This window comes from Camelina sativa, chromosome 10 (genome assembly GCF_030686135.1).
Source record: "Camelina sativa cultivar CO46 ecotype springtype chromosome 10, ASM3068613v1".
Lineage (NCBI taxonomy): Eukaryota > Viridiplantae > Streptophyta > Magnoliopsida > Brassicales > Brassicaceae > Camelina > Camelina sativa.
Window position 1 is genome coordinate 6,048,898 of NC_141889.1, and position 18,380 is coordinate 6,067,277.

An 18,380-nucleotide genomic window follows, 5' to 3' on the forward strand; every position below is an offset into this window, starting at 1 on the left:
TATAATCTCTGTTTCTCCGGAGAAAGAGGGAAAAACTAGAGGAAGAGAAACCGTTATGCTCTGCTTCCCTTTATTCGCTTAAGCTTTTTTGAACATGTCTCTTCTTTCTCCTTTCTTCTTCTCTGTTTTCTCTTTCTTGCCGTCCTAAGAAAAAACTTGGGAAACACGGTAGATATGAAGAAGATACGTTGTTACATCCATCTAAACCTCCTTCTCCTTCTAATACCTCTAATCAACCTTCAGTTTCCGACGTTATCATTTGCTCAAGACTACGATGATCCAAAGAAAGATGACACTCCACCGCCAGGCCTTCTCCGTTGCAACGGAGTTTACATGTCTTACACTACCGGCAACCGCGAAAAGTTATATCCTCGCACAACAAACGTCACGGCTCAAGCCTGGTCGTTTAAATCAACGGCCATGATCGTCAACACCGGTATCGAAGAGGTCAAAGGTTGGCAAATGTTCGTAGGGTTTCACCATAGAGAGATCATCGTTTCAGCGACCGGAGCTGTCTCATCTGACGGTGACTTCCCTGTCGATGCAAGCAATGGGACGACGTTTATCGGGTCTCCGAATACGGATCTCAAGACCTCGATCCTGACAGCTGGTGATGACACTCAAATCTCCACCGATATCGAGATAACCGGAACGGTTTTTGGCGGTAGAGGTACGGCTACGCCAATGCCTAAAACGATCAAGCTCATAAACGATGGATGGCAATGCCCTGCTGCTACTTCTAAAGGTAACGAACCAACGTGACCTAGTTCATGACTTAGTTTTTGTGTAATGACCTGTTTTCGATTCTTTCGATATGTTTTCATCAACAGGTGGTACAATGCAAGTTTGCTGCAAGAGGAACCCAAAGTTTAAATCTAAAGAAAAGGTGAAAACCAAGTTCATGCCTAGACGACACGGTGACCTGAACATAATCTATGACGTTCTTCAAGCCTATAAAAGCAACTACATGGCGCAGGTGAGTAGCCGGATCCATCACTTGTATCGATATAAATACTATTGTTATATACATAAAAGAACCGAAGTTGATTTGTTTTTTGGACAGGTGACTATTGAAAACAATAGTCCGCTAGGACGGTTAGACCATTGGAACTTAACATGGGAGTGGATGCGAGGCGAATTCATCTACTCATTGCGTGGAGCCTATGCGGCTGAGAAGAGTCCGGGCGAATGCTTAAACAGCAAGGCAGGACAGTTTTACGGGGATCTTGATTTCTCTCAGGTTGCTAATTGCCAGAAGAAACCAATTCTCAAAGATTTACCAGCTGACCGTAAAGAAGATAAGGACACCGGGAAGTTACCTTTCTGTTGCAAGAACGGCACTCTTTTGCCCGTTCACATGGATCCTTCTAAATCTAAAGCCATTTTCCAATTACAGGTTTTGCCCTGAAACGAACCATTTATAGTGTTTAGTGACACAAATTTTAGGCGTTAAGATGATATAAACCGGTTTTGATGTTTGGTTTAGGTGTACAAAGTGCCACCTGATCAGAACAGAACAGCATTCTTTCCTCCTCAAAACTGGAAGATTGATGGTATAGTGAACCCGCAGTACAAATGTGGTCCACCTGTACGGGTGGACGCGACCCCGTTCCCTGATCCGAGTGGTCTCCAAGCAACCACCTACGCTATCGCCAGCTGGCAAGTCGTATGCAACATAACCAAGCCTAAACCAAAAGCTGCACGTTGCTGTGTCTCTTTCTCAGCCTTCTACAACGACTCAGCTATTCCTTGTAACACCTGCGCTTGCGGCTGCAAAGATATCGATACCGACACTTGCAACGCCAATGCCCGACCGCTTCTCCTACCTCCCGACACGCTCTTGGTACCGTTTGATAACCGGACACTAAAGGCAAAAGTATGGGCAAAACAGAAACACATGGCTGTTCCAAAGAAACTTCCTTGTCCTGACAACTGTGGAATCAGCTTAAACTGGCATCTTAACTCGGATTACGGTAATGGATGGTCAGGTCGAATAACAGTGTTTAACTGGGGGAAGAATGCAGTGGAGGATTGGTTTGGTGCTGTGGATTTAGGGAAAGCTGGTTTAGGGTATGAGAATGTTTACTCCTTTAATGGGTCAAGAGTTCCACCTAAGAACCAGACCATTTTCTTTCAAGGACTTCCTGGTATGAACTACTTGATTGGTCTAACGAACGGGACCAATCCTGCTAGAGACCTGCAAGTTCCCGGGAAAATGCAGTCGGTTATCTCGTTTAAAAAGAAGAATTTGGGGAGTTTGAATATCCCTGGAGGAGATGGGTTCCCTAAGAAAGTTTTCTTCAATGGTGAAGAATGTGAGCTTCCTAAGTATTTCCCTAAAAAGGGTTCCGCGATGAGATTATCCGGTATCCGATTCTTGCCTTCGATACTCCTCGTGATCACAACATTTCTTGCCATCAGTGATCGGTTTTTAAGCTGTGTGTAGATTGCTTTAGTGTAATTATGTAAGTTGATTTTTTTCTCTGTTTAGCCATGCCATGATCAAGGAACTTGAAGAGAATGTTTATATATGTATCTCTATTCACAGTTTTGGTTGATCCAAGAAACTTGTATCCATGATCCAAAGGGACCTAATGCAGATGGCCTTTATTAGAAGATTTGATTTTACAAAAGGAATAGCATAAACATCGCAAATTATTTGATCATCAATTACCTCTGCTTCTTGTTTTGGATCATAAGATACACACGAGACAGAAACAACCTGCAACACTCTGCACCAAATTTCAGATATTTCGTCGTTGCATATAACAAGAAATGAGCATTGTATACATAGGAACAGTCTCTTTCGTTTTCTTTCCCCCTTTTGGTAAAAATACAAAAAAAAAACAAAGAAATTTGTATACATTTGAGGGATGCAACATTTACTTTTATGAACAGCTTACAAATTATGTTTTTTTTTTTTTTTTGTATGTGTGTGTGTGTTAAAGAGTAAATCAAAGCTCCAAGATTCTTCCAGCTTACATACAAGAAGATCGTCAAAATCTGACAGTCGATTTCCCGCCATATCTTTTTGTATCAAATAAACGAAAAAGCTTCACATGATCTTCCAGGTCTATACCCTCAGAATCATGAATGTTCGCCAATGCTATTTCTTAGCCTGCAATAAGAGAGAGCACAACAGAAGACAGACTTTCAGGCTAGCCTTCCTACTTGTCGGAGAGATACAGAAGCCCAGACATATGAAATAAACTATAGAAATAACCTTTCTTAGATATTTCTTGTGAATTTTTATGGCTCCAGAACATGTTTTCTTGGCATCCAAGTTCCCAGTCATGTCGTTAAGTATCTACAAACATTAAGGAAATAGGATGAGGAATGATTCACCAAAATGTAAAGTGAAGATATATGTTTAACCTTAACGACATCGTCGAGTCCACGAGCTTCTGTCATTAGCTTATAACTCTTGTCTTTCAAGACACTGGCCACTAGGAATACAGATATAGGCAAAGGACCTTCTGCAGTTTTTCCTCCATTTCTCATATTTTGTCTCTCATACTTTCCACATTGCTTAATTGACTTCGTTTTACCTTTTAACCCTTCGGTTTTCTCACTCCCGCATTGATGCGCTTCATATACATCAAAAAGATCGGGGTCGTACTCGAGAGCCCACATCATCTATGGGAATAAGGTTTGGCATTTGAGATAAATCCAAGGAAGAAGAAGACATTATACACATAAGATAGAGTTGAGACTCAGGAATCCTTACCTCCCAAAGGTACAAAGAGTCGCAAAATGAGAATTCTCTTCGGAATTGAACCATTAGCATCCGAATTGCAAAAAGATAGTCACCTCCGCCAAGTTTATCTGCATTTTAAGACCAGAGCTTGATTAACAGCTGAATGTATGTATATACGCAAATAAATAGTAGTAGTAGCAGTAGTAGTACCTAGATGTTGGTGAAGTTTGGGGTCAACAACCTGAGTAATTGAAGACAAATGAGTAAGTTGAGCTTCAACTCCAACAGATCTCCCAGTACTACGGAAATTTCCTCGCTTTTCAATTCGAAAAAAGACAAAAAATGTTTAATACAATCTGATGTAAACAGTTTGATACCAAAACCAGAAATACAGTGAATATATGTGTAAGGTAAGTAGTACCAATCGACGCATAAGCCTCTCAAAACACCAAAAAGCATCAGCTTCGTCTTCAAGAAGAATAATCATTGGGGAACAAAGATCACTCATTCCTGATCAGAGCAACATTACATCTATCAGAATTTCTCAAGTAAGACTGGCTTTCAAACAAATGATACAATAATATATATACATTTGGTTGTACCTTGACAATACCCAACGTCATTGTCTATCCAGGCGTAAACAGACAGAATATCCCAGAGCTTTGACAAATTCTCCTTTTTCTCATAAAACACCAAGGTCCTGTCTGTACGGTTCACATCAAGACCTGAAGAATATAAAGGACTCAATTAAGCAACTGAGTAACCAAACCAGCAGATAGATATTCAGTATATTCAAGCCGGTGATAGAGGAAGCCATGATCAGTCACTAACCTATCTGGTGAAGTGTTAGTAGCCATTGAATAATTTTCTTATCAAGAGGTCCACGACTGGTGAGCTCTTTAAAGAAATCTGAACCATTTGAGTTTGTACCTGTGAGAACAACATGAATACTTCAAATGCCTATTACAAGCTTATGCAGAGTTTCATATTAAAATAATTCCATGAAAGGGAAAATTTCTTCACCTAAATTTATTTCCTGAAGTACAAGAGGATCATAGTTGGGTTGACCATTTTCAGTAATTACAGGAGCAGTAATAAATCTTCCACTTCCAATGACAGGAAACATTTGCTTACACTCCTCCTTCCAAGAAGCATACTGCAATCTGAAGGAAGAGAAGTAAGTAGCGATATGATTCACAAAAACAAGAAAAATGGTTTATGTATGAATAGAAATTATAACCATGTAAGTATGCCAAGATGTGATATATATATATATATATATACACAGACGAAATAAGGACAAGAATCTACCTTCTGCGTTGTCGGGTCTGCTCTCTTTCTTCGAATGTGCTCAACGAATTATAACAGCCAAGTAGGAATTCCCATACTTCACCTCTAATGGATGGATGGATCCCCTACAGATGGATTGTAAATGAATTCTTGAGAAGAAACAAAACGATAAATCAGTCCTGGCAAAAGACTATTCCAGAAACAAACATACCCCTCTTCTGATTCGTCTAAGAGTCTTGCCAATATCGAGAGAGCCTTCTTGGAGAAACGCAGCCTGCCATTTTCTTACACTAAGAGTTTTACCAGGCTGCACAAAACATGACCGGTGTTGTCAGCAACAAAAGCAATTATATATTACCATTCTCTCCCCTATCTCTACCGATGTGGGATCTTCTTATCAGTCTGTCAATGTTAGGGTTCATCTAGAGATACTTATGGAATCTGAGTTCCAAAATAGTGCCAATTAAAGCGCATAATTGATAAGAAACACACGTCTTACGGATCTTCCCATACTGTTCCATGTACAGCAATTTGATCTCAGGAGCTGTTTAGGCTCTCAGATCTACTTTTTTTTTTCTTTTTGTTTCTAACCTCATTTGATATTTTCTTACAATGGCATGGCAACAGATATATATATATATAAAGGACATAAAAACAATTGGCAAGAACTTGGAATTTGAGGAGAGATCAAACCATCTAAAGCCGGTGATGGAATCGATTCTTAAGGAATCATGTACCACAGAACACGAAGAACCAAATAGAATTCGAAAAAAATGCAATTGGGATTTACACAGATATAATGATCGAATCGGAAATCAAATATTGCAGCATTCGTAATTACCAAATAGAGAGACACGACCTAATGAATGAGAATCTTTAAAAGAAGTAAAATTCGGAGGAGAAAGAATGGGGGATCCGAAAGAAGAAGAAGAAGAAGAAGAGACGTAAACCTTGATTTTGAATCGGGTCTTGGGGACATCGATGCACTCAGGACGAACCTGGTAGTAGGAATCTGCTGGCTCTCCTACGCCTCCCCACATCTCTCGACTTTTCCCGGGCAAAATTTAACAAAAAGGAAAGAAAACAAAACAAAAAAAAAAAAAAAAAAAAAACAAAGGACAGGATCGGGATCCCCTTAAACCTCAAAAAAAAAGATCGATCAACGATCAAAACGATCAAATTGACGAAATTTTTAAAAAAGATTTGAGAATTTAAGGGGCGCCCCAACACCAGCCTTGAAGGTTAGTGGATTGGGGAAGTCCAAAAGACAGAAAACGAACTTTGGTAATAATGTTTTTGTTCGTATTACTGAAGTTTCTTTCTTCTATTCTATCATTTTTGTTGATGACAAGACGACGAGCTGAGCTGGTCTCATTATTAGTAATATTAGTTGTTGTTCGCCACAAATAACGGAGTTCTCCCGATCCATCTTATTTATCTTCTTCTTTCACGACATTTTTTTTTAGGGGCACACACACACACACACTTGACTTGGACTTGGACTTGGACTTGGATTTGGATTGAGTTTCTTCTTTCTTTCATTGTTTTCCACCAAAATTTTCATTTTCATCTTTCACAGGACGATGCACTTACTAGTATTCTAGTAATGGTAATGCAATGTCGTTGCCAATTTCCAACAATTAGATATTGGATTTTTTTCTTTTTCGTTTTGTTGTTACTTGTTAGTTGTTAACAACGAAAAATAACATGTTCTTTTCTTCAATAATCAAAAGTCGACTAGTGATTTACACAATACGGCTAAAGAAGACAGAATTGTTGATTGTTCAAACGACACCGTGTTGGTGACTTCATGGGCTTTCTCTTTTATGGGCCTTCAAGGTAAGGTTAAATCTAAGGTTCTTACAACGTTGGGCCATGAGATACAAAGCGCTAAAATAAATGGTAGTATATAAGAGTCTCTTCAGCGAAACCCTAATTTCCTCTCAGCTACACACTTTCTCACACTGAGCAGCTTCGACATTCTAATCTACCGGCGGCGAAAATGGTGAGATATACATTTCTTCCTGATCTTATATCCAAGCGGCGGTTGTTCAATTTAACATCGACCAGGATTGTGAGTTGTAACGTTTTGATGGTCCATTGTTTCAGGTTTTCAAGAGGTACGTTGAGATCGGGAGAGTGGCTCTTGTTAACTACGGAGAAGATCATGGAAAGCTCGTCGTTATCGTCGACGTTGTTGACCAGAACAGAGTTAGCCTTAGTTCCATTACTTTCATAACTATATCTTTATTAGTTTCAATGCTAGGAACCGTATAGTTTCTTCGTTGGTCTCTGTTAATTTTTGGATTTAAGGAATAATAATTTAAATTGACTCTAGCTGCAACTTTGGTGGTTTACAGTCTCATTGGTTAACATATTACGAAATTTCTATGTTGCGTTGGTTTTGTAGTTTTGAGGATGACATGTGACTTGTAGTTTCACCTAGGCGCTATTTGTTTAGATGTATACTTATGGAGTCCTGATTATGTTCTTGTTATTCAGGCTTTAGTGGATGCCCCTGATATGGAGAGGATCCAGATGAACTTTAAGAGGTTATCTCTTACCGATATTGTGATTGACATCAACCGTGTGCCTAAGAAGAAGGCTTTGATCGAGGCAATGGAAAAGGCTGGTGAGTGCTGTGTTAAATGTAATGTAATGATGTTGGATTTTTTCAAGTGTTCCCGTCTAATCAGGAAGATCTTGCAGATGTGAAGAACAAATGGGAGAACAGCTCATGGGGTAGGAAGCTTATCGTGCAGAAACGTAGGGCTAACCTCAACGATTTTGATAGGTTCAAGATCATGCTGGCTAAGATCAAGGTCAGTGTCGTTAACTTTGAAGAGTCTATGATTGTGTGCGTTTATGTTTAAACTGAAATGTTAATGTGTTGTTGTTGGTTGTTTGCAGAAAGCTGGTGTTGTCAGGAAAGAGCTTGCAAAACTCAAGAAGGAGGTCACTGCTTGATCAAATACTATTATGTCTACAAATCTGTTTTTGTTTTTGGATTCGGAAATTAGTGTTTTTGCAAATCTCAACATCATTATGTACTCAATTGTCCGATGTTACTCAAGTTTGAATGAAACCTTTTTTTGGAGAAACTTATGTTCTTGTTATTTTATCTTTAAAGTGACCAGTTTTTCATATTATGCCATTTGTTTTGTTACTTCTTCTGTTATTTGGTAGTAATTCACTTAGGTGTTTTGATGCCAGAGTTTGCAATGCCTGAGAATACACTTGAACTACTGGCTGATCATTTTGAGCTACTGTTAACAAAACTTTCAATGGTTTTGGGCCTTTTGACTTTTGAAGATTGAATATTTTTTCTGGTTTTGGAGATCAGTGTAGTGTAATTTCAAATTCACTATTTACTCAACCATCGGTTAAACTCTCCAGTTTCGGTGATGAAACCTTGTTGAGGAAAAAGACATTCCATGCTCATGAGTCATGAACCACGAGAAATTTACGAGAGAATCTACTACAAAGACTTGAGAGAGTCGGAGAGATATATAGATATTAATACTCAATATTTGTAACAGTTTTCGAATATATAACTAGATTATTTTGGTCGCGTCTGGCTGTGTAAATATAACAAAAATTTCTGACTCGTTACAGAAGGGAAAACGAAATAAAACCCTGAGGAGGGCTTCAAAAGTTTTTACCAAGTTCAATCTTTTTCATCAGTGTCATGGTGTGGTGAAGAATAGAATCCAAGATTCCGGCCACCTAAACAAAAGCAAAAACACAGTCATATGATAATACATTAATGAACTGTAACATGAAGAATAGGCTTCTAACTTCTTTACTAACCGTGAAGACACCACCGATAATGGCGCATACGTTGGTGATGAAATGGGAGAAGGACTTGGAGTTTTCTGTTATAAGAACCTGCAAAGAAAAAGATGAGCAGAGTGTAACTTCGACCCACCGTACCAATCCGAAACTGTGTAACACATATAAGGCAACAAAAGGGATAATGATGCCTACCTGCATCGGTGAGAGCTCGAAGTGAAACTTGGCGACTGGTAAATAGTAACTTTGAGCAACACTGCTATGTGCTGTGTACTCATACTCTTCAATCATAACCTGTCCATTGCTTTTCACTACCTCTGTCTTTACTATTTGAAGATAATGCTCGATCTGTCCATGGAGAACAACACCTTAAAGCATGATTAGACGATTTAAATAGTAGTTATTGAGTTTTTACAAACTTACAGTAACATTAGGGCCGAGATCACGTTGGTTTATGAAGGGACGTCCGTCCAAACGGTCATGGTTTCGGCCTAGATAAGGTGATAAGCGCTTTAGCTCAGAAAATTTCTGAGGCAAAATCCTCCGCCCAAATGATAGATGGTTAACAACATGGGACATATTCATCTGAGAAGTATCAAAGGAATGAGATCCCGAACGAGCTGAAACCATCAAGTTGCCTGGAACCTGCAAAAACCATAGGGTAGTAACTGTTAAAGTGTTTGAGTGATCTAAAAGGCAGACAGACAAACAAATAGTATTCTCCCAATTAAATGCTTACTTTCTTTACGCGCATGTATCCTTCAATTCTACATCCTCCAGTAGAAGGTGCCTTTTTTAGAGTTCTCGATGAATTGTCTGATTTGTCCTCCAGTGCTAGATGATGGGGCTCTAGATGGATTGGTTCAACCAGACTCACCATCATCTATAGGAGAAGGTAAAATATTTAGAAACAAGCTACAAATGAAGCGCGAACAGCGACTCTTGTCTTACTTTTCTAAGGGACACGGAAAAGAAGTTGAAAAGAAACTACCTTCACTAAGCTTTCCGTATCACGATCTCCATAGTAGGATTCATGATCGTGGTGTGCATTGTCATCCCTATTAAGCAGATGAAAGAAAAATGGAGAGAATTAATTTAGGAGAATCGAGCAATTGATGGTCATGCATTATATGAACAAGTGAACTCTCAGTCCAGTTCTCTTACTTCAAATCACTGCCTTTGCGGAAAATGCGAATAGATGGATACCCTTGTATGTGATTCCTGGATATTATTTGCAGAGAAAATTATGAGCATACCTTAAAGCTGGTATACGTTTCCAGAGAATGCATTATGCTATAGCTAATGAAGTCCTAAGGAGATCCCCGAACCTATGTATGGTATGCCTTTCTTTGGTTCTGACCATAACTTTCTGTTGAAGAGGTGCATGTAATATTTTAACTTAAACAAAAAGTATCTATACGAAGCCAATACAAAAAATGAAGTAACTGACTATTCCTTCCTCTAGTAATAAATTAAAAATGCGTCTTAGACCTTAGTTAAAGAGAAATGAGTTAGAGTCTTAGAGACATCTCAGATATTCCACATTGTCACCAATGCATTACTGGCTAATATACTAGCCCACCCTCCTAAACACTTTTTTTTGCACATATTCAAATGATGTATTCGGTGGAAAGGAGTCTATTCTTAGTTATATTATGCATACTTAAGAAGCTATGGATAGTACTTTTTGCACTGTATAGTTAAGTTTTCATAGCTTAAGATGGAAAGGCAGATAAAATATGAAAGGATATACCTCCGACAGAGATCAGCTTCTTGGGTGCAGTCAACTTTTGCCACGAGAACACGTCCGTCCATTTCTGGATCATATCTACCAAAAACAAGAAAGTTACGAGGAAAAATACTTTTACAGACTCTTTATGGAAAGAGAGTATAATGGCATACCTCTCTTTTATTTGTTTTGCTGCCTTCTCCCATGATGGTTTCTGAAAATGGAGACAAGTTATAGGCTTCGCATAAATATCAGCAAAAATACCTATTTACAGTAGATAAAGTGCCACCAGATACTAATCTACTTTATAAGTTAGATATTCAACATCAAGTTGATCCTTATACAAGTCTAGTCTTTCCATGAGGAAATTATTACGACTTCAGAGTTCAGCCAAAGAGAATTCTCAGGAAAGATTGACTAGGTTACCGTAAATTGCACTGTTAGCGCGTCTTAGGCACCATACATGTATTAAAATTTCTTCTAGTAGGAACACTAATATAACCCTTGCCAAAAGGCAGCAAAATATGGTTCTGGCTGAAAACTATGCTGTGACATCTAGAATATAGGAGACGTAGACAGCAGATAAGGGAATTACCAGGAGATTACACCAATAGCACCAGGGTGCAAAGAAATTAACAACCAAGATTGGAAATCTGCAAAATGTATGCTTCATATGTTGTCACCAGAACAATAAACAAGTACGTACTAGGAATAGATCCGTAGTATTTTTGTATCTATGTATGAAATGCACAATACAGTCTTAAAATCCTTACTGATGTGTAACTGTGTCAAAGTTGCGCCCAGTAAGTGATACCGAATCTTCAGCTACTTCTTCACCAGTTTCATCTCCATGATTAATGAGCGATAAAACTTCCCCAGCGTGAAACTCAGAACCAGTGGGTCTCATATTTGAATCAATAGAAAACTTCCGAATTGTCTTTGTTACATTTAGCCTGTTCTGAAAACCAAAGTTAGCAAAATCAGGAGAGGGAACAACCAAAAATTTCAAGCGACCAAATGGATAAATGTTCAAAAAGAATAACACTATTTTAAAAATTTGACAATTTCGGATTCCTTCAAGAATATATTGTAAGGTCCAAACTTTTTGGACGCACATAGCAGATAATTAAATACTTTTAGAAATAAAGATTTCTCAAGAGCAAAAGAAAAAAGACAGAGATTAAAATGAATTAATGATGAAACCAAACTTACAGTTCCTAATACGTCGCTGACATCCAGAGATGCAAATTCACATGATAGTGAGGGAAAGCTGCCATAAAATAGAATCTGTATCTGGTTAGCAATCAGATAGATGCTGAATTTTGCATAACTTTGACTGGGCCACACATGTGGCATTTCTGAAGAGATAAGTTATACTATGCACTCAACAAATAACGGGGTGTGCAAAATAAAATAACGTGCTAGCATACACTAGGGTAACACTTATACACTCTTTAACCTGTCAAAACATTGACACTATAAGAAATTTGTGCTGATAAACAAAACTGAGTATAATGTACCTTATGTTAAAATCTAAGCGCAAGAAGTCTCCATCCGAGCTCCTGTCAACAATAACCGATGTTGAAGTGCTGACAGCCAAATAATTATTCAATTCCTGCAAAACGAATTTGCAAAGTCAAAACAGCATTCATATTTCCTTCCTAAAGATACAAACTGACGTTAGTCGCTAACATAACACCAGAACAATCGCCATTGTATGTCATAGTCGTCAGCAAGTCCAGTGAGCTTGAAACTTACCATTCCAAATAAAAATAGCATAGAGAGTGCTGCTATAATGGACAGTCCAGCACCAGACAGAGTCGCCTCTGTCAAATCCCTCGGGATTTTCCTGCAAACAGGGAAATTCAAAAGAATATATAAACTATACAATTATCGCCCAGATTCACAAATCTCAGTTTCTAATCCAACTTTGAAACATTTCCCCCAAAATTCAACAAAACCGAAATCGAAGTGACTAAGAAAACATCTTAAACCCCAGATAATATAAACACTTGTTAACAGTCCAATTTCAGAAAGAGATCAAATGAAAAATTTGACAATGCATATACAAAACCTACAACTTCAGGATCGAGTGTCCACGACTAAACCCTATCACTAATCAGCAACGAAATCCACAAAATGCAGATGCTCCCCAGGAAATATTCACAATAAAGTATCAATTTAATTATGCCGCTGCCGTAGATCGAGAAAATTCGAAGTCTACAAAACAGGAGGAAGCTAAGCTGGAGAAATCTGGGAAGCGAATACAAAAATGGTGAAACAGAAACAAACCTGTAGAAATCAACGGATTTGATCTTGCTAGTGGAGACCATCTTCTTCGGATAAAGAGTCAACTGGGAATCAAACAAGAGCTGCTTGGCTAATGGCTACTTCTATAAGCTTCGAGGACGAAGCACCTCCCGTGTGATTTTTTTTATTATCTTCATCGTACAGATTTGAAACTCCTCCCCCAACCTAATAAATTGCAACACTAGCCCCCTCTGCTTTGACTTGTTTCGCATTTGACCCAAATAGTTTTATAGAAACAAGTTAGCACCCTTCTCAGTTCTCACTTGTTTCAATCAAACCCATTTTATCAGATATTTTGGTGTGAGTGAAGGTGCAAATGAATATTTTAGACCAATACACAAGTCTGGAATATAATGGACACCATTATGTAGTAACTAGCGTATTCATGTTTACAAGTTTCTAACCTTGTTATTGTTATCTGTCTCTGCTTTGGTTACCATTTCTGCGAGGATCATTGCATTGATCCATCGTGTCGTATTCTTTACCATCATTACTTCTTCTTCATGTTCTAGATTCTTGTTCAGTGTTTTGATCGAAGTTGTTTATATGATTGTAAAACTAAAAACACCAGCTAAGTTAAAGAACAAAACAGTTTGAAGTTCTTCTAATAACATCAATCGTTCCAAAGAACATTCTTATTTATAGGATACATTGATAAAATTTGTTCTCTTCTTAACCTTCTGATCCAAACTTCTGGATTCCAGACCAGAACAAAGAACTAACAAACTACATCAAACTATCAAAGAAATATCACTGTGTGAAACTGAAAGAAATCTTTTGTTGTTTAAACTTCGAGATACTTGATGGCAGTCTGAACATCCTTGTCGCCTCTCCCACTGAAGTTTAAGACCACTCTGGCTCCATCAGGTAGCGTCGGACAAAGCTTCTCGAGATGGGCCAATGCGTGCGATGTCTCCAATGCTGGGATTATTCCCTCCAACCGAGACACTCTCTTGAACGCTACATGGGGAGATTAAGAATACACGAATGCAAGTTCTCATGAGATGTGAAAGAAACATATAAAGTAAGACAAATGATGTGCCGGTTAAGTACCTTCTAAGGCTTCTTCATCTGTAACGCTATAGTATTCAGCCCGTCCCATGTCTTTAAGGAAACTATGCTCGGGTCCGACTCCAGGGTAGTCCAATCTGATTACATAACTTTTACTCCTTAGATAAAGGTGACAGACATAATCATGGCTTAAAACAAGATTTGAACAGAGAGAAATCTCGTACCCGGCACTGATGGAGTGTGGTTCAATGATTTGACCATCATCATCTTGCAGCAAGTAACTCATAGCTCCGTGGAGTACACCGACATCTCCTTTTGTCAATGTGGCAGCGTGTTTGCCGCTGTCCAATCCAAATCCAGCGGCTTCCACACCGATCATTCGAATCTCTGTGTCATCGACAAATTCATGGAAGAGTCCCATAGCATTCGAACCCCCACCAACACAAGCAACCAGAACATCAGGCTTCCCACCCCATTTCTCCATTGCTTGTCTCCTTGTTTCTTTACCAATCACAGCATGAAAGTCTCTGACCATCATAGGATAAGGATGAGGACCCGCAACAGATCCCAATATGTAATGTGTAGTCTCCACATTTGTCACCCAATCCCTTATAGCTTCGGAAGTTGCATCCTTTAAAGTCGCTGTTCCAGAGTGGACTCGTCTAACCTACAAGCACCATCATTAGATAACAACAATTCAAAAGCATTGCGACTTTACACAAGATTTATGCATAGAATTCACATCACCTCAGCACCTAGAAGACGCATCCTGAACACATTAAGAGCTTGTCTCTCCATATCTTGAGCACCCATGTAGATAATGCACTGCAAACCAAAACGTGCACACACGGTAGCTGTGGCTACACCATGCTGACCAGCCCCTGTCTCAGCGATAATCCGTTTCTTTCCTAAACGCTTGGCGAGAAGAGCCTGAGCCACAGCGTTGTTGATCTTGTGAGCACCGGTGTGGTTCAAGTCTTCCCTTTTGAGGTATATGAGAGGTCCTTCACCGTTTTCTCTGCGGTAATGCTCAGTAAGCCTCTCAGCAAAGTAAAGCGGACTCTCCCGACCAACGTAGTCTTTCAAGATCTCTGCCAATTCTTTCTATAGTTGCATCAAACATCAATCTCAGACATTGCCTAACAAACGAATTAACCAGAAAAGACTTCCAAACTTTCGAATTGAGTCAATATAGAGGAGACAAGATGAAAAATAGAACCGGCCTAATTTACCTGAAAATCTTGGTCGGTGGCGAGAGCATAGAAAGCGGTTTCGAGTTCAGAGAGGGCGTGCATTAGAGTTTCAGGGACGTACTTGCCGCCGAACTTGCCGAACCGACCGAACGAATCGGGTCGTTGCCACAGGCGAGAATCAGATCCAGCGGCCTCCGTCATGAGAATAGATGGGTCCTTGGCGATGGTACAGGAGACGGAGAACGAAGAAGAGGAGCGTGAGCGAGAGGATGGCAGAGGGGTAAATAGAGGGAGTTTGGAGGGCGATTTCAGATGATGGGTCGATTCGGAAGAAGCTGAAACGGATGGTCTGAAAGTAGCAGCAGCGGTGCCTGTTGCGGTGGCCATTATTAGTGTGAGAATATCTTTTTATCTATTTCTCAAAGACAAAAAAAGATTTGTTTTGCTGACAAGAATCTTGAAAGTGAGGGGTTTTTTTATAGACTCGGTTATTAAAACACATACTACAAAGAAACAAAAGTAGAGGAGGAAATCAGTACCACGTTAACTTGTTTGCGAACAAGGGAAAAATCAAAATATTGAAAGAGGAGGTTGGTGAGAGAACGGGGGCGGTGTAATTTTGGGGGTTGGATGTGTTTATCACATGCCTAACTTAGTGTCCATCTATCTTTTTTTTTTTTGGTAAACTTCTAGTTCTATGTATTGTAGTCGGCTTTGGACAAAGATGACGTAATGTACAATATATCATTCTTCTGAAAGGACACTTATTTAAAAACGATTAAGGTTTGAACTAGTCGTAGGCTCATAGCGGACGGATAAAGAAAGGTAGTAGCACACATACAGTAAAATCTCTATAAATAATAAAGTCGAGACCAAAAAAATTTATTAATTTATAAAAGTTTTAATTTATCGATAAATTAATATTTTATTAATTTATGAAGATATTCTTATTTTTTAATTTATAATATTAACTATTGTAACAAGATGAATGCCAATTGTTTACTAAATTATCTAGGTAAAAATAATAAATGTTAGAAGTTTAGAGTTTAGAAAAAATTGTTATTATTAATGATGAAGTCGAAGGGTAATGATGAAGTCGAAGAAGATATTGCGGTACATTTAGAACCAGTTACTAAAGAAGCAATTATCACATCTAGTACTCTCTATAATTTTTGGATGCGATTTAAGAAGACAACAATTAAAAAGATTAGAGTTGAGCTCCAACAAGAATGCAAATTCAATAATAGGCAAACAACAATAGAATCATATTTCACTAGATTTTCTTAGATATATATATGTATATATATATTAGTTTATTTGATTATTAATTTATGATATTGATGGGACCATAATTTTACATAGGATTTTCAAAAAAATTATTATCTTATTATTTTATCGAAATGTGTCATTTTTTACACCGGCCTAACTCGGAACCAGAATAATTTATTAATTTATAGCGAGTATTAATTTATAAAGGTTCTAGTGTAACTTTATTATTCAGTTTTTGAACTAAACCGTTATACATTTTGGAGTACGATTTTGAATCGGATATAACTTTTTTTCTTTGAATAATGGTTGCATCAATTTTTGTTGTTGTTGTTTTTGTGTGTGTGTGTGTCTTCATCTAACGAACGGATTAATCTGCTCTCCGCTCTTCTTTTATTTCAATCTTTCAAAAACTTAATAGTCTTGTTTTTCTTTTTTGCCAGGACTAATAGTGTTGTCCTCATCATTTTTCTTTCTTCGTTTTAGTATTCTTTAATTTAGTTGGTATATCGAATTTTCAGCTTATATCATTGAGTAGTATTAGGAGGTTTAGTATCTAGGATATTTTCCTAAGATATCTTTCTATATTGTTAAGGCAATAGAAATGTTTAACTTCTATTTAGACATATCCTTTTCCTATTCTTTAGCATCTTCTTTTTCTATATAAACATGTAAACCTTGACAGATGATTCAATAAAAAAGACAGAGCAATTTATTAGTTTAACATGATATCAGAGCCACCCTTTGGCCTGTACGAATTGCTCTAGAAACCTTATTTTTAAAAAATTCTTCTTCTTTTTCTTCTTTTCGTTTCAAACCTCTCTTCTCTATTCTTCAAATATGGGTAATACCTATAAAGACATCGAAACAAGCAAGTCTTTGAATGATCAAACCTTGATCTCTCCTTATTTTCTTCATGCCTCTGATCATACTGGTCAAGTCCAAACTCCAATTCTTCTAAACGGCTCTAACTACGAACGATGGGCAAAACTAATGACCAACTCTCTTCACACCAAAAGAAAACTAGGGTTCATTAACGGAACTCTCCTCCGATCCACGACAGACCCAGACGAAGCAGAACGATGGGATATGGTCAACTCAATGATCATTGGTTGGATCTATAGCAGCATCGAGCCCTATCTTCGATCATCTATTTCTGTTGTTTCTGATGCATCGGTCATGTGGGCTGCTTTGAAAGGGCGGTTCTCTACAAGTGATGACACACGAGTTCGTCAACTCCGTGCGGAGTTAGCCGCCTGCAGACAAGACGGCCGAACCGTTGAAGAATACTTTGGCAAACTCAAAGTGTATTGGGATGATCCGTCCGATTTTGAAGCAGCTTTCACTTGTTGTTGTGGTAATGATCGCTGCTCCTCTATGATCAAACACCGTAAGATTCAAGACAAGACGTTCAATCATCAGTTTCTTACGAGCCTCGACAACAACAGATTTGGAACAGCTAGATCCAACCTTCTTAGCCGCCTTTGTGATCTCACTCTTGAGAGCGTGTATTCTCAGATAAAGCAAGAAGAGACCCATCTCAACACTACTCGACGAACCAAAGATAAAAGCAGCGTTATTGGCTTCTCGGCAACATCGGCTACAATCACCAAACCAAATACCTCTATGACATGTACTCATTGTGGTCGCACAGGACACGAGAAACAACAATGCTTCAAGGTTGTTGGTTATCCAGAATGGTGGGGGGGGGGGTACAGCTGACTCTCGGACGAGGAAACTCAAGTCGTGGTCGAGGTTCTGTTCGAGGACGAAACAGAGGAGGACGTGGTTGTTACTCAGCGCACCAAGCAGGCTTGTTAGGATCACACCCTGCAAGTTCACACACCACTGATGTTTCAACCTCCACTACAAGCGATTCTGGAATCCCAAATCTCACCCAAAGTCAGTGGAACTCAATTGCTAACTTCATGACTAGTAAGAAGCAAAAAAACACCGACAAACTCTCCGGTAAGACAGAAAAACTTGTCATCTTTGGCACCAGTAGTCGATACGATATCATTATTGATTCTGGTGCATCTCACCATATGACTGGCCACATAAACTTGTTGACAAATTTATTTAAAATCGATCC

The 18,380-nt window shown here is 38.6% G+C and overlaps 6 protein-coding genes across 7 annotated transcripts; 3 read left to right on the forward strand and 3 right to left on the reverse strand.

Moving 5' to 3' along the window:
• The first annotated feature begins 27 nt into the window (after positions 1–27).
• On the forward strand, positions 28–2,633 carry LOC104717522 (COBRA-like protein 11). Its single transcript, XM_010435102.2, has 4 exons — positions 28–745; positions 831–976; positions 1,064–1,396; positions 1,487–2,633. Exons 1-4 carry the CDS (start codon positions 175–177, stop codon positions 2,444–2,446), a joined length of 2,010 nt encoding a protein of 669 aa, XP_010433404.1. The 5' UTR covers positions 28–174; the 3' UTR covers positions 2,447–2,633.
• A 109-nt stretch (positions 2,634–2,742) lies between these two features.
• Positions 2,743–6,419, reverse strand: LOC104717523 (rab GTPase-activating protein 22). The gene is made up of 12 exons (XM_010435103.3): positions 5,938–6,419; positions 5,199–5,294; positions 5,009–5,112; positions 4,721–4,860; positions 4,529–4,627; positions 4,300–4,422; positions 4,119–4,207; positions 3,908–4,013; positions 3,728–3,825; positions 3,376–3,636; positions 3,224–3,307; positions 2,743–3,118 (listed from the first exon to the last, which is right to left on the reverse strand). The coding sequence occupies exons 1-12, from the start codon at positions 6,025–6,027 to the stop codon at positions 3,107–3,109; spliced, it is 1,302 nt and encodes a 433-aa protein (XP_010433405.2). The 5' UTR covers positions 6,028–6,419; the 3' UTR covers positions 2,743–3,106.
• Positions 6,420–6,856: 437 nt separating this feature from the next.
• On the forward strand, positions 6,857–8,088 carry LOC104717524 (large ribosomal subunit protein eL14y). Its single transcript, XM_010435104.3, has 5 exons — positions 6,857–6,992; positions 7,097–7,198; positions 7,490–7,619; positions 7,697–7,809; positions 7,898–8,088. The coding sequence occupies exons 1-5, from the start codon at positions 6,990–6,992 to the stop codon at positions 7,952–7,954; spliced, it is 405 nt and encodes a 134-aa protein (XP_010433406.1). The 5' UTR covers positions 6,857–6,989; the 3' UTR covers positions 7,955–8,088.
• Positions 8,089–8,481: 393 nt separating this feature from the next.
• LOC104717525 (protein disulfide-isomerase 5-4) lies at positions 8,482–13,157 on the reverse strand. The gene is made up of 15 exons (XM_010435105.3): positions 12,801–13,157; positions 12,267–12,357; positions 12,029–12,123; positions 11,721–11,778; positions 11,282–11,466; positions 11,104–11,161; positions 10,682–10,722; positions 10,533–10,607; positions 9,944–10,000; positions 9,771–9,837; positions 9,519–9,662; positions 9,203–9,424; positions 8,975–9,127; positions 8,798–8,875; positions 8,482–8,713 (listed from the first exon to the last, which is right to left on the reverse strand). The coding sequence occupies exons 1-15, from the start codon at positions 12,839–12,841 to the stop codon at positions 8,636–8,638; spliced, it is 1,443 nt and encodes a 480-aa protein (XP_010433407.2). The 5' UTR covers positions 12,842–13,157; the 3' UTR covers positions 8,482–8,635.
• Positions 13,158–13,394: 237 nt separating this feature from the next.
• LOC104717526 (tryptophan synthase beta chain 2, chloroplastic) lies at positions 13,395–15,809 on the reverse strand. 2 transcript variants are annotated; one of them, XM_010435107.2, is made up of 6 exons: positions 15,562–15,809; positions 15,062–15,393; positions 14,577–14,933; positions 14,054–14,496; positions 13,872–13,966; positions 13,395–13,778 (listed from the first exon to the last, which is right to left on the reverse strand). In XM_010435107.2, exons 2-6 carry the CDS (start codon positions 15,221–15,223, stop codon positions 13,603–13,605), a joined length of 1,233 nt encoding a protein of 410 aa, XP_010433409.1. In that variant the 5' UTR covers positions 15,224–15,393; positions 15,562–15,809; the 3' UTR covers positions 13,395–13,602. The 2 variants fall into 2 exon arrangements, with proteins under 2 accessions (XP_010433409.1, XP_010433408.1); XM_010435106.3 differs by lacking the exon at positions 15,562–15,809 and having other exon boundaries at positions 15,062–15,540.
• Positions 15,810–17,128: 1,319 nt separating this feature from the next.
• On the forward strand, positions 17,129–18,010 carry LOC104720097 (uncharacterized). The gene has a single exon (XM_010438065.2). The coding sequence runs from the start codon at positions 17,129–17,131 to the stop codon at positions 18,008–18,010; it is 882 nt and encodes a 293-aa protein (XP_010436367.2).
• The last annotated feature ends 370 nt before the right edge of the window (positions 18,011–18,380 follow it).

What these genes read in the sequence shown, in the direction of transcription:
- LOC104717522 (XM_010435102.2), top strand. Translation starts at nt 175, where the DNA reads ATGAAGAAGATACGTTGTTACATCCATCTAAACCTCCTTCTCCTTCTA. An exon ending in CCCTGCTGCTACTTCTAAAG is followed by an intron (nt 746 to 830) that starts GTAACGAACCAA and finishes TTTCATCAACAG; the next exon opens with GTGGTACAATGCAAGTTTGC. An exon ending in AAAGCAACTACATGGCGCAG is followed by an intron (nt 977 to 1,063) that starts GTGAGTAGCCGG and finishes TTTTTTGGACAG; the next exon opens with GTGACTATTGAAAACAATAG.
- LOC104717523 (XM_010435103.3), bottom strand. Translation starts at nt 6,027, where the DNA reads ATGTGGGGAGGCGTAGGAGAGCCAGCAGATTCCTACTACCAGGTTCGT. An exon ending in CAGACCCGACAACGCAGAAG is followed by an intron (nt 4,861 to 5,008) that starts GTAGATTCTTGT and finishes CTCTTCCTTCAG; the next exon opens with ATTGCAGTATGCTTCTTGGA. An exon ending in AGAGGCTTATGCGTCGATTG is followed by an intron (nt 4,014 to 4,118) that starts GTACTACTTACC and finishes CGAATTGAAAAG; the next exon opens with CGAGGAAATTTCCGTAGTAC.
- LOC104717524 (XM_010435104.3), top strand. An exon ending in ACGTTGTTGACCAGAACAGA is followed by an intron (nt 7,199 to 7,489) that starts GTTAGCCTTAGT and finishes CTTGTTATTCAG; the next exon opens with GCTTTAGTGGATGCCCCTGA. An exon ending in TCATGCTGGCTAAGATCAAG is followed by an intron (nt 7,810 to 7,897) that starts GTCAGTGTCGTT and finishes GGTTGTTTGCAG; the next exon opens with AAAGCTGGTGTTGTCAGGAA.
- LOC104717525 (XM_010435105.3), bottom strand. Translation starts at nt 12,841, where the DNA reads ATGGTCTCCACTAGCAAGATCAAATCCGTTGATTTCTACAG. An exon ending in CGCAAAGGCAGTGATTTGAA is followed by an intron (nt 9,838 to 9,943) that starts GTAAGAGAACTG and finishes TCTGCTTAATAG; the next exon opens with GGATGACAATGCACACCACG. An exon ending in ATACGGAAAGCTTAGTGAAG is followed by an intron (nt 9,663 to 9,770) that starts GTAGTTTCTTTT and finishes CTTCTCCTATAG; the next exon opens with ATGATGGTGAGTCTGGTTGA.
- LOC104717526 (XM_010435106.3), bottom strand. Translation starts at nt 15,409, where the DNA reads ATGGCCACCGCAACAGGCACCGCTGCTGCTACTTTCAGACCATCCGTT. An exon ending in TGCGTCTTCTAGGTGCTGAG is followed by an intron (nt 14,497 to 14,576) that starts GTGATGTGAATT and finishes TGGTGCTTGTAG; the next exon opens with GTTAGACGAGTCCACTCTGG. An exon ending in CCACACTCCATCAGTGCCGG is followed by an intron (nt 13,967 to 14,053) that starts GTACGAGATTTC and finishes TTATGTAATCAG; the next exon opens with ATTGGACTACCCTGGAGTCG.
- LOC104720097 (XM_010438065.2), top strand. Translation starts at nt 17,129, where the DNA reads ATGGGTAATACCTATAAAGACATCGAAACAAGCAAGTCTTTGAATGAT.